The sequence below is a fragment of the Pholcus phalangioides genome, unplaced genomic scaffold (assembly GCF_987345545.1).
Source record: "Pholcus phalangioides strain wild (caught in Gottingen) unplaced genomic scaffold, Ppha-v1.0 ptg000009l_1, whole genome shotgun sequence".
NCBI lineage: Eukaryota > Metazoa > Arthropoda > Arachnida > Araneae > Pholcidae > Pholcus > Pholcus phalangioides.
This window is the reverse complement of record NW_028301602.1, coordinates 29840396-29854682: the sequence shown is the minus strand read 5'-3', so window position 1 is coordinate 29854682 and position 14287 is coordinate 29840396. Positions and strand designations below refer to the sequence as shown.

Here is a 14287-nt window from a genome sequence, read left to right as displayed (position 1 = left end):
AGAGACAAAGCATTGCTTTTTCAGAATTTAATTATTTAGAGTTGTACTGAAGTAAAATCTGTATATACTTATACAGGGTTCGCACATCCTTACAAACTCCTTAAATACTCCTAACTTTTCATTTCCTTCTGGAAGGGCCCTTATAACTCCTTACTTTTTGCAGCCACGCCTGAAAAAGTCTTTTTTTTTTCTCTCTCTCTGAAGGGATGATCTTTCTTAGAATAGGCATTCCCCATGGTGATGAATAGCAAGCGTTGCCTAGAAAAATAAGAGGAAGCTTCCCCCGAATATAAGGAGGAAGAAAAGAGAAAAAAAAACGCTCTCTCCCTTTATAATAGGAAATGTGAAAGCAGGGGATGGTATTGGAACATCCAATGGTTGTGCATACCTGCCAACCGGTACGATTTTGTCGTATTTAGTAAATTAATACGATTATACGCTTTTGCTTCTAAAAATACGATTTTTTACCGAATCGCTAGTTTTGACGTGTTTTCCTGAATATGTCGCAAATTGGTCAGCGTTGGAAATCGATGGTCCGTAGAACGACATCACTCCGCTGAACCAGTAGCCGAAAATTCCCCCATGCCCAGTGGTGAGAAAGTTTTTACTAAATGCGGCGAAACGATGTCTCGAACCTCCTATATTACGCAGTATATTGCGTGCAGACCTCGCAGCTTTCCTATTTTTCCTATTTTCCTAATTTCGCCGCAATAGTCTTTTTTTTACTGCAATTCTCTCCTACTATTCCTATTTTATCCCTCCTTCCCATTTGCTTACAGCCAATATCTCACTACGAAAATTCCGAGAAACCGCGAAATGTCATTGCTTTCCGCAGTTTTTTTTGACGTGTTTTATTCACATTACAACTCGCTGCTGAAAAGAAATGAGTTACATAATGACGTTACGCATTTGCGTTTTCCAAGCGTGGCGCATCGGCTCAGGACGGCTATATAGTATATGACCCTGACGTCATATACTCTATCGGCTGCATGCTCCGGTTTAAAGGGAAGATCGCTGAAACACGCGGCACACGACGCTTAACTCCTCCAGAAGCAGTCTGCCAATCACGCCTGACGTAAAGCGCTGTCGTGAGCCGTATTGCGCTCTGTAGGAAAACAGTCGTACTGCTTTTCATATTGATGAATAGACGGCGTGTCGCGCTGGGTGATTCACGTTGCGCGCGGCATAGAAAACCGGCTTTTAAAAGTGACAGCCCGAGCCACGTCTGGTTTTACAGGGGGGGGGGACGAGCCGATCAGCCGCTATTACTGAACCCACTTTTTTTAGCTTCAGAAAATAACTTTCGGGTATCTTTATGTTAGGGGTCATTCAAGTATTACGTCAACATGGATGGGGGATTTTCGATTTGCTGACGTGGAGGGGGGGGGGGGTTGGATGATTCTTACGTCATCAACCACCCTTTATAAAAAATATGAAATATTCTTAATGGCGTCTTACTCGGTGCGCGAAAAACGAGTAAAACTTTTCGCTAGTTTGTGGGCACCTGAACTAACATTCTCCCTATTGAGTCCCCTACAGAGCCACTCTAGTGATCTTCAAATACTTAGCGGATCCAAATGCTCTGGAGCTGTGCCGCGCGTCATATAAGTGATCCGTGATTATGCCGCAGATCACTTAAGTAATCTGGGAATGTGCCGCGGATAACTTGAGTGATGTAGAACCGCACTGGTGGCAGGACCAATGCTCTAAAACTTTGTCACATGTCACTCAAGGGATCACTTAATGTGCCACAGATCGCTTAAATGGTCTGGAATTGTGCCACGAGTCACTTAAGCGATCTGTAAATGTGTCACTTGGTTCATTGTTACAAAAATAGATTTAGGGACAGGCCACATTTGGTCCACACAGGCGGAATGTTTACCACGGGTCAAGGGCTTAGAGAGGTAGGGTCGCAATGAATTTTTTGAGCAATTTTGGGTTCTTAGCCTTCAAATACAAAAATATTTTGTGGATTAAAAAAATAAATTTTTGATCATCTGGGGGGAAGCCCCCAATTCAGATTCAGATTCCACCAATAAGCGTTAGGAGGAAGGGGGCAGAGCGCTGACAGGGGGAGGGTGAGAGTTTTGCTGACTTTTTCTGACAAGAGGGGAAGAGTCAAAAATTGTTGAAAATTTGCTGTCGTAATACTTGAACAGCCCCTTATTTAAAGCATACATGTACTCAACACATGGCCTAAATGTGGCCTGTCTCAAGTGGCTCGTGGCAAATTCTTACTTCAATTGAGCGGCCCGCGGCACATTCCCAGATTGTTTGAGAGTGATTTCCGGGGGTGGGGGGGAGGCTTTCTTTCAAACCAAGCACAACTAGGGTCTATTACCATCTATGGGCAATTTACTATCAAGGAAGTTGTGCTGGAAGTGTGTGTGTGCCTAGAGTTGCTGCAAATATAAATAATTTTGTAAGTAAAATCTTTGTTAGTTGTGGTTTTTATTTTGAATAATTGGAGGGGGAATGAATATCACTTTTAGAATTTTTATAATTTATGTGATGCTGTTATGAGTTATATTTTTGACTAATACTTGAAGGTTTTAGAACACTTTGGTGACGACAGAAAGCATGTATGTGGATTGATTATTTTATGAATTCTTATGATGCTGGGTAACAAATCAAAACTTGTAATTTTTGAACCACTTCTACATCTATATTTTTGAGAAGAGGGAAAGTTTGTTTGCAAATTAAAAATAAATTTGCATATGTGCCCCGCCCCTTTTTTGCCGTAAAACTTGTAAGTTATGAAGTTTGCCATGACTCCTTAAAAACCGCTTGAAACTCCTTAAAAAGTCCTTAAAAACTCCTTACTTTTCATTTTGAAAATTTTGTATGAACCCTGTTATAGAAGTGGATGAGTAACTTTTTATATTCGATCACACAGAAGGGATTTATCTGGAGACACATCTGGTCGTAGACGCCTTTTCAAAGGAGAACCTAGGAAACCACCTCAGTATGTTTATATTTATGTGTTTTGATTTGAAATGCTTAAAATTTTTAAATAATTTATAATTATATAAGTAATGCTTCTTAATAGATATTAGTGATTAGAAAATAATTAACTTTTATAATTTTGTACAAATTTCATTGTAGTGGTATCTTTTTCATTACTGTAAGCATTTTATTTTTTTTAGGAGTGGTTATGGTTTGTTCTCTACAGAAATGTTAAGCATATTGACTGATGTTGACCCTAAACATAGGATGAGTGAAATAGCAAAGAGATGGAAAGCTATGACTATGTCAGAAAAGGATAAATATAAGAAACGAGTACAGGACCTTATGAAAAAATATAACAAAGACATGGAAAAGTTTCTCACTGTGAGTTAATATATATATATAAGATTGTATGTAACCTTTAAATATGCACACACATGATCACAGCTATTGCTATCAGATCCATTGTAATGGTGGTGATGGTTATTCACCTCATTGGTTATTTAAATACTTTACTTATCCAGTTATAAGATGAGTGCACAGAACTGCTCATAACCTTGGACTAATGCAATTTCTGTTTACTCAAATAGTAGTTGGCCGCCTACCATATCTCTTGCCAAATGTCGGGTGTCTCTGTGAGAGCGATGTTCAGACCTTATCTCTCAGCAGAGATGATTATATGTATATAAATATATATCAGGTTATTAGATGAAGTATTTTTCCATTTTTTAAAATTGAGATGGAAAACCATCAGCCGTAACTAGGGAGGGGCAGGGCCGTCTTAAGAGCATCATGGGCCCCCGGGCCAAATGATTTTTCTGAGGCCCTACCAGGCAAATTTTCGAAAATCTCAACCAGATCCCATTTATGTGAGGCCCCCTTTTCTCTTGATGTGCCCGGGTGGGCCCATGCCTTGAGACGGCACTGGGGAGGGGTAGGGGTAGCACCCCTACATAACGTAATTCTCTTCTGCCACACCACACCCTGTAAAAGTAGATCTTATAACTGCTTTTATCTAAAATTTGTCGTCCAGAGAAATTACCCCTAGCCTACCAGTTTGAGTTTCTACATAAAATTGGTTCTTAGCGTGAACAAACGGAATACTTTTTCTTGTGGGCAATATTAATTATCGCTTTGTTTCTTGTGTTCATATGGTTCTTTTCTAGTTCATAGATCCATGCTTTTTGTGAGAAAATATAATACAAGCTGACCATATTCCATCGAAAAAATATGGGAATTTCAGATCTTTAATACAGAACATCGCTATTGTCACTAGAAAACTGCCAAACAAGGGAAAAAATTTCCAATGAGTGGAAAATCTGGAAATGTAGAGCTGCTGCAAATCGCAGCTAGTTGAAATGTATGACGAGAGAAAAAACGCTGAAGATGTGAGATGAGAATATTTTTTATAATGAAGGTAAAATTCTCGAAAAATTTCGGGAATAATTGTAATCTTAGATATGAGACATCCTCAGGTATCGTTAAATAATTTTTGAAAAGTTGCCAATAATCACTAAAATTACTGAAAAATCGCAAGTCACCAAGGAGGTTGTAATCCAACTGGTAATGTCATTGCTCCATGACAAACCAGTGGATTAAAATGTTTTATACAGGGTGTCCTGTAAGTGCTAAGCACTGCCTTTATCTCGTCTACCGTGGAGGTAAGATTCCAATTTAAAAAATGCTCAAAAGGTCTTCATTGTCATAGAACACAGCTATCTGAGTTTTTAAGGAATAATTCATCCTTATTGTGTGCATCTGTTTGAAAATTGTTTTAATATAACCCTCCATGTAATGTATTAGTACTTAGAACACTACCCTCTGGTTTGCAAGGCTCGAATATGAATCACAGAGAGAAGCATGGAAACATTATCTATATTAGTAATTTCTCCCATATGCATAAAAAGTTTAGTGTGACCAAAATATAATCAGATATGAATAGATGTTCTTTTTCTTTTCTTTTTTTTTTTGCTTTTTGCATATGGTAATTTAGTAATTATGAATTTTTAGAATTGATTCTGGAGAAAAAATATTTTATAGGGGCTATCGCCAGCTGAAATACAAGAATTTGAGAAACATAGAAAAGCTACATTGAAGGCAAAGAAAAGAAAAACTGATCCTTCAAAGGTGAAAATAAATTTAAATGAACTTAAAATTTTAATAATTTTTTTTTAAGATTTTACCTAGTACACACCGTATATACTCTTGTATAAACAGTGCATTTTTTTTTTTTGTTGAAAGATTTGTTCCCAATTTGGGGGGGGGGGGTCGGCTTCTATGCTGGTCAATTTTTGAGAAAATATCTACCCCCACTTCACCAAATCATAGAGCTACATGGCCTCTGCATAGCTATAGCTTGAAGATCTGCAACATCATTGGATTACTTCCATTTACGCTATTAGTCAGAAGTGACTTTTATGGCTTTGTTCAAACCCACAGTACCAATGTTGTAAAGCCGAAGGAAAAAAATCAAAAACATTGTCTTTGATACCCAGTGGACTTATGTCTATTTTACAGCCGTTAGATGTGAGCATCAACAGGCCTTATAAAGATTATTTAAGGAATTTATGGACTGAATAGACTTCCAAAGATAAAGAAAACAAAATGTGTGGTGCCTTAAAGAAACCTGACATTGGCCTAATGTGAAATTGGGTTCACAAGGCATTGAATTCTGTTTCATTATCAAATCCTTTAAAAATGTTGTATCAGTAACACGATGGACGGAACTGAAGACGACATCCTCTTTGAAATTGATGACAGCGGTGACAGCACAGTTGAAGATAGAAACGAAAATGTCACACCTTATTGGGTTTCGATATAGAGCTCTGAGAATTAAAAGAAACAGAATAGAGAAAGTTTTTGAATCATTTTTCATTGTAACTTTTATTGCATGAAAATGAATGATTTTTTTTCTCTTTAAAATGTGCCGATATTTGAGGGGGGGGGGGTCAGCTTATACTTGGATTTTCAATTTATTGTGGTTTTTGGTACTCGTGAAGTCAGGGGGTCGGCTTATACACAAGTGTATGTGGTAATTATTTTTTTTTTCATGGTTGTTTTTTCCTCCTCTTAGTCTGTCAAGAAAGAAAGTGATTCAGACAGCTCAGATGATGATGACACAACGACATCATCAGATGATGATGACGACGACGATGATGATTCTGAAAAATCGGATGATGGAGATGATTCTGGCTCTGGGTCAGGTTCTGGATCTGGTTCTGGGAGCGGCTCTGATGACTCCGATAGCGATTCTGGCAGTGATGAAGATGACGATGATGATGATAATGATGATGACAAGAAGGTTGTTTAACTTTATGGGCTTTGCTGTATTTGAAGATTTGTACTGAAAAATGAATATATTAAAATTATCTACTTTTGTCACTATATCGCTGGTTCAATGGACATAGAGCTGTTCTAATGTTTAGTTTTGGAATAAAGATAAAGTAATTTGGTGTGAATTTCTTATTTAAAAACTTAAATTATTATTTAAATATTTTTAAAAAATGAAACAAGTTGAAAAAATTTGAGGAAGTTCGGTGTATAATAATCTTGTTTATAAAAAACAGGTTTTATGTGGTTTCTTTATTTCATCTATAAATTGTACTCTAAAAAATATTTGAATATATACAAAAATTTATATTTAGTTGTCAACATGTTTTTTTTCCAGAGGTAAAAAATCGGCTGTTACTATATCTTCCCTCTCATGCTCGAAGCACGAATGTGTAAATTTTTCCTTTATTTTATTATCAACTGGTTTGGATACGTTATTTTGCTTTCAAAGTTTTGCCTGAAATGTGAATGTGCATCCTTTTATTGAAACATGTGTTACAAAACATTTGAGGAAAATAACTTCCATAGAGTAAAAATTCAAATATCAGTTCCCACATCCCCCCCCCCCCAGGACGATATGTACAATTACATAACTCTATTACTAAACCGCATGTAGCTCGTAAACATTCCTCTGAAGAAATTTCCCATGAAAGTATGTGTTTGTCCCTTACATATTTATGGTTCTCAGGGTTTGGTTGTCATGTGTCTGAAATGTTGCTATCTACCTTCTAAACTGGAAGTGGCAGGTGCCTGAATTTTTGTTTTTTAAGTATAACGTTGCGGGTACCTGTACCATTTTACACTGCCTGAAAAGAAAAAAAAACCCTGATGGTGTATGAAAAAATTTAGTGAAACTTCTCAATAAAGGATGCTATGGGACCAAGATTTTTTTTACCAAGATATCTTTATAACAGGGAGTGTCTTTTAATATGTAGCGAAATATATTGAGGCCCTTTGTGTTTCTAGACTTCAAAGGTGTCAGCTGACAGAAGTTCCACTATATATTCAGATATTTAGAATAACCAGAAAAATTTCTCCTTGGTGTGTTGTAGGCTGGAAAAATATCTAATACAAATACAAGGCCACATTAGGCAAAATGCCCAGTTCTTTTTTTTTTAAATTGAGTACTAATCATTAATATGAGTGTATAGCAAGCATCTTACTCTATGCACATATTGGTTTTTTTTTTTTGTGATAGAACAGTTTAATTTTCATAAACTATTTTTAGTTATGAGCTGTTTGTTCAGTTGAGAACGCAGTTTTTTTTTCATTATTACTTGTAGGATGGAGATAATGACAGCAGTTCTGCAGAAAGTGATAGTGACAGTGACTCTGGAAGCGGCACTGATAGCGGCAGTGGCAGTGATGATAGCAGCGATTCTGCTTCGGAAAGTGAAGAAGAGGAAAAGAGTGGATGAAAGTTAACTTGAAACTACTTCCTTCTCTCCCTGGGGGGAAAAAAGCAAGTAAAGTGTCGTTCACAATTTCGAGAAGTCCTATTGGCTGGCTTCCTTAAGGTCTCTTGAAGTGCCTATAATGCAGCTAGCTATCTCACAGTGGATATTATACTCACTTCTTATAGCAGTGCAGAAACTTCTTTATATAAATTGGAGCATTATGCACCATTCATACTATGTCATACGGATATTCACTTTTTCTTTCTAATTTCATACTCCCATCATATAAATGGCCGTCATTGCATTTGCTTTTATGTGAGAAAATGACATACCCAACTGAATTGAAACGCTAATTATCCCATTCATATATATATATATATAAATCACTGTTCAAATAGAGGTTTCTTGGTGAGTGCTATTACTTTGCATTTGAAGAAATATCATTCAGAGATATATCATTTTATTTTTTTTTAAGTGTAGCAATCAAGTAGTTAGCGAAGAAATGGAAAAAACTTCACTCACACACTCTGTTCAAATATTGTTGACTATTCTTTGAAATATTTTCACTAGGAATAAAACTGACTTGCTCCTTGTTACTGGCACAGGCTCGTGCAACTATTTTATTGTTGACTTCATTTGAAGGAAATTGAAAATATTTAAAGACATGCTTATCATGTTGGTAACAAATAGTCAAACTTGAATTTTTTTTTTCCAAGCATCAATAACCTTATGGGAAGATACTTTGCATTTGTTCAAATGAATTGTGTCTACTTTGTTTTATTTGATTATTCATTGACTAGCATTTTATGCATGTTTTTGTAGTTGTGCTGTTTTCAGTTTTATCGTTGTTCTTGTTAAAAAGTTTTATGCACAATTGATTTTTTTTTTATTTCTTGAATTTATTATATGGAAAGAAATGGTATTATTTCTCCTCTGAGAAAACATATTGACCGCAATTAATGGAATGGCCAACCATATAGGTGAAATCTAATTTTAATGAGTTTTATGCTATCATTTTTTAACATTAATCTGTATATGTGTGTGCTTGTGTATTACATTTATATATATCCACATGTCAAATAATTTGCATAATGTTACTCTGTGTTGCAGTTTGTTTTATCCATATAATGCAGGGTTTGCTAACCTGCGGCATAGCATGGTACTAAGTGTCGCGCACTATGGATTTTTATCAAAAAAATTTGTTGAATATCTGATGATATTTAACAAAAAACTATTTTCAAATAAAAAAAGTTCTAATTTTATTTTATTTTTTTCTGGAAGACTAAATTGTTTTTCAAAAAATATGGTATTATGCTCCAACTTCTGTCACTCTACATTTATGTCATCTCTTTTTAAAAATTATTTTCTTGTAAGGGGTTACAAAGACTTCTTCCACGAATTAAAGAGCATAGAGCCTTTACATAATATTTCAGCTCATAATAATGTAAGAACAAGTTAAATGTTTTCTCATCCAGGCGGACAGACCCCGAAAACCTCACCAAGGCCTGCTGGTTAAGAACAAATGCATTTTGAGGAAAGCTTGAAGGCTTTTGACTTCATATTCTTGGAGAGAAATGTTTCCCCAAGAAAGAGTCACATTTAAAAAAAATGAATAGCTATGAATGAATGAAAAATATCTGCTAAAATTTACCCCCTTCTCCTCCTGAGGTTTCCCTCAACTTGTCAGTGATGGTACTCATGGGAAATTTCCCACATTTATTGTAAAAATTTGCCAAAATTTGTTTCATGAAACAAAAGAATAATTTTAATTTTTTTTTATAAATGTAATATAATGCTTTTCTTGTGTTAAATATACTTGCCTATGTGTTTTTACCTATAGATGGCAGCACATTAATTCTAGATGTGTGTGAAAAATTTACTCAAAAGAGAAAATTTTGCTTGTCAAGGTTACCATCGCTGATGTCAGTCTGGGGAACCTATCACTGACTTGAGTCGGAGGTATCACTGTATATGGCAGTGGTTCTCAAAGCATGTGTCACAGCTCCAAGAGGAGTCGCTAACTTATGTCTGGGGGTCTCGCGATCTGCTTTGAAGTTTGAAGTGGTTGTTTATTAGACTATTCTGGATAAGTCATTGGTGGCAAAGGGAAAATATAGTAATCCTGAATGAGGGCAATCATGGCAAAAAAAATGGCACAGGCTGGAAAAAGGTTAGCTACCACTTATTTAGTGCATGAATATACCATTTGAACAATTAACCAGGAGAAGAAACCTTCAGAAAAGTCTTTAAGCAACTCCCATCACAAATAGACGAGCTTAGTAAGCTGGCCAATCACATATTGATGATTTGCAATATGGGGGTATGTCCTCTTTTGCAACCTCTAAAAAGGCATTGCCATAAACTGAGGTAAATTTAGGGAAAGTAGTCCACAATTTTGGAGTAGTATTCATACTATAATTATGATTTCTGGTGGAAAATATAGCTATAACCCTCAACTTGCTTACCATGTCTTATTTATTTAAAATTATAAACTAAATGGGAATTCTGTTTTAAAGTTACACACACACCTCAAAATGTAGGGTAACTTTAGGACGAGCCTTTTTTCTATTCTAAAAGTTATATTAGTACCCTTGTCTGATTGTTACCCCAACACTAGCCTGTAGAAATTTTACAGGAGGAGTTTTATAATGATAAAATGACCATTTCTTTATTTCTTTTTTTTCTCAAGTTCTCTTAGTTCTTTCTGTTTTTTAAAGGTTGAGAACTAGAAATTTTATTTTCACACTAATTAATCAAAGGAATAAACCTGAATAAAATGAATAATAAATCAAGTTTTTTAGCTAGTTTTTCTTGAAATACAAGTGATGGGAAATTGTTAAAAATTTAAAATTCTTCAATTATGTACGTTTTATCAAAACACAATAGAAAGATTAAATTAAACCTATTTCTTAATGTCAACTAGAAACAAACCACTTTTAATTTTTTTGGGTACAAGAACTTTTATCAAATTTGTAGCAGGGTACAAATGTTTGTCCGCTTTCAATATTTCCCTGCCTTCTGCATATAATTGGCTTCAAATTCCTTTCCGCAGACATATTTATTTTGTCAGCATAGAATCTTCCACTGCATTTTAAGTTTCTAAACTTATCAAAATTTGAACAGCTATGTCCTAATGTTGCCCATCAAATATCGATTACATTTTATTATGTAAAAAACTATTTTTTTTTTAACATACAGAAATAATTCACATTAAACTAATAATTATAAAATTATAAATTGAATACTTATGAATTGAATTACTTTTTTGTTTTCTCTTGACATGTAGTTTTGACTAATCAACGTTTTAAGAGGTTTCACAGTTATGATACTCTCTAAACATAGAAGAAACAATGCACCAACAATCAGAATATATTTAAGCACCTCAGCGCATTCACTTGTATTTCAAGAATGTGAGACGAAAGCACAAAAACTCGGTCTGCTAAATAATTTCAAATATAAATATAATGCTTCTCCTAAAGTTACCCCTAGTTTACGTTACTTCTACAGGAAAACACTTGTTTTAATGTTCTAAATTGAGAGAAAAAAATGCATTAACTTTGTGAAGTTACTGGTTTTATAAGTTCTATGCACATATATATTGTTCCCTTCATGTCAGAAGCACAAATGTTAAAATTTCTAGAAATTGAGAAATGATGCCTAAATGTTTATATTACCCATGTTACTTTATGAGTGTCATTTCCCTAAAGTGCACATGTTTCAATAGGACTTAAACATTTGTATTTCTAGCACAACAGAGAGAGAGAGAGAGCAAAATAAGGGATCCAACCAGAAAATATACCCAAAAGTTAAAATTTGCACATTCATGCTTCTGCACGAGAGGGGGGTAATATTAAAGATGTGTAACTATTCTTTGAATGCTGTATTGCAGAAACAAGTTGTTGCTCCTATAATTATTATATATATATGCAAATGAAAGAAAAAAACATGATATACGTGTAAGAGGAAAAATCTTTTAGATAATATAATTTTATATGACATACTTGGGTGTTGATCTTATTATTCCATGTATAGAAATTGATTGATAAAAAAGCATACAGTAGCTTGCGATATTTTATAATATTCGAATATCTACTGAGATGTTATCTTGTATGGTAGAAATACTATTTTTAAATGATATGTGTGTGTAACAAATGTGCGATTTTCTTTTCCCTTATGCAGCAGTGTTTGGGAGGGGGAAAGAAGAGGTGTGAGCACCTTATATGAGAATGCTTGTTGTAATACATATTTTATATATATATAAATATTCTCCTAGACTTGAGAGCATAGTGTTATATCTGTGTATAGCATCGTATAAAAAAACACATGCATCAGAAGTCATTAAAGCTGCTAATAAATTTTTTTGTCATTGTTGTCATATCTTTTGACTCTAGCAGTTGATAGTGCATGATATTATTTGAATGCTGTGTGTGCTGAAATATGGGAGAAAAATTTTCGGTGTGGCTTGTGGAGTCGCACTCACCAATTTTCGAATTCCATCATAAGGTGCATGTATGCTATTTGTGAGACTTCCAAATAGGTGATGGCAAGCAACTCGTCAGACTAGTCTGTGGTTTGTCAACACTCGTTTGCATGCGTGTGTCATAAGTTGTCTTTGAGAACGTTGAAATTTTCATCAATTTGTACGACTGCCACAGAATATTTTATTAGAAGGTAACCAATGTATCCTAGACGTACATCAAACAAGGGATGATCATCTGATGGTGGGCTTATCAGAGAAAGATGTAGCATTGCGATTGCATCCGGTTTGTGCATATAGGTGGAGAAAGAAGAGGGAAAAAAGAAAAGATTAAAACCGGGAATACAGTAGACTCTCGGTAACTCAACACCCCAAAAGTATCAACAAACATGTCGACTTAAGCGGATGTCGAGTTAACGGGGTTTCACTCTAAATTTTTGTCCGATCGTTTGTGTACGTAATTATATACATTCTAACAATTGTATTAAATAAAATGCTAATTCTCATTAATTTTTTTAATTCGGGGTTATTTCAAAATAGAATCAAAACGTATAAAAAAATTTACCTCCTGAAAAATAATCAAGTATATTTGCCTGTTTTTCTTTCCGAAAAGAAAAAAAATTTTCTACACTATTCAGTTTATACCACGATTGTTCGGCTTTTTTCCTGTAGGAAGTGACGTATCACATCTAGAGTTTTTAGTGCATAATGGGGAGATGGTGCAGCTCATAGACTAAAGATATAATTAAAGATTAATTATTCTAACTCTGTGGTGCAGCTACTTCTTCATCTGAACTTTCTGTGTGATTCTACTACTTCGAAACATAAAGCACCTGCTTTGGGCAATTGATTCTAGAATATCGTCGTTTGCTGAAAGTCTTGAAGTTACAAGATCAGAGTCAATACACGCAAATTCATCGTCGATACAATCACCCATAGTGCTATTTATGCTTTCTTCAAACTTAATCCGCGAGGAATCTTTACAAGAGAAATAATCTTTTATTTTAATTAATTTTATTTGGAGAAATAATCGTTCTCCAGACTCAGAACAAAAACCAACATGACGGAAGCAGTTCCGAATCGTGGCACTCGTGCCAGAGTTCCACGCAGAATCAATCATTTCAACTGCATTTAAAACAAATTTTTGCATCCATTCTAATATCCACAAATTTTTTGTCTAATTTTCTGTAAAAAGTTTCATACTTAAGATGATTCCTAATTTCCTTGATTGAGATTTTATTCGAAATCTTTCGCTTTCCTTGAATTATTGGTCCTGATAATGGGATTGAGTGAGATTAAGGGATTTGAACCACGTAAGAGTTGCTTCCTCTACATCGCTGAATTCTGATTTCTTCTGCATTTTCTGCTTGGTTTATAAGAAGATTCAAATGCTGAAAAAGATTTCCCTCATTTTTAGCAAATGTTGAAATGGGTTCCGTGCAACTCCATATTCTTCGGCGAGTTCACTCTGAGTTTTCCTGATTCTAGTTTTTTGAAAATTTCAACTTTTGATTTTAAAGTTAAAGTATGAAGTTCGTGTGGGGCCATTGCATTCACGGCCGTCGATACTCACAATGATAACCAAATGACATATTCATCCTCTAAGCAGGCTTTAGCTCTTTTTCTTTTACTCCTTTTCCAAGAAATCGTGAAACCGAGTTCCGCCAAAAGCATTCTCCGCAACAGACAAAAATATCAAAACTTACAACAGATAAGATTTTTATCCCTATTGGATGTTGAAATCGTCAACATCCAATGGGGATCACATCACACTTGTGGACCATGAAAAGAATGAAGGACCTGTCCTAGAAAGGCCACTAAAATTACAGGCCAGCTTCAAACATTAATTCTTCACATGAACACCCCCCCCCCCCCCCCACCCATAGCGCAAAAAAGGAACCCATCATATAGAACAAAGGATTATCGAAGTACCCACGGACAACGTCAAAAAATTCTTAGAATGGTAAAACACGGGCAACTAGTAAAAACTAGTCGTAGTCGACTTAAGCAGAGTTAAGCCAAACGTGTCGAGTTAGAGAGTTTCCCTTTAATTGAAATTAGTATTGGGACAACCAAGGGAATAATAGATGTCGAGTTACCGAGAGTCTACTGTATTAATTATTCATGGCTAAGGCCG

General features: G+C 35.2%; 1 protein-coding gene across 1 annotated transcript in view; it reads left to right on the top strand.

Annotated features, from left to right (window-relative positions):
• LOC149082668 (nucleolar transcription factor 1-A-like) overlaps positions 1-8935 on the top strand; it is a 30133-nt gene extending 21198 nt beyond the window's left edge. The window contains exons 13-17 of the mRNA XM_089235943.1: positions 2897-2965; positions 3147-3330; positions 4987-5073; positions 6020-6247; positions 7560-8935. Coding sequence (XP_089092069.1) covers positions 2897-2965; positions 3147-3330; positions 4987-5073; positions 6020-6247; positions 7560-7694 — 703 coding nt within the window. The 3' untranslated portion in view covers positions 7695-8935. The remainder of the gene's footprint in view (positions 1-2896; positions 2966-3146; positions 3331-4986; positions 5074-6019; positions 6248-7559) is intronic.
• Positions 8936-14287: the final 5352 nt, after the last annotated feature.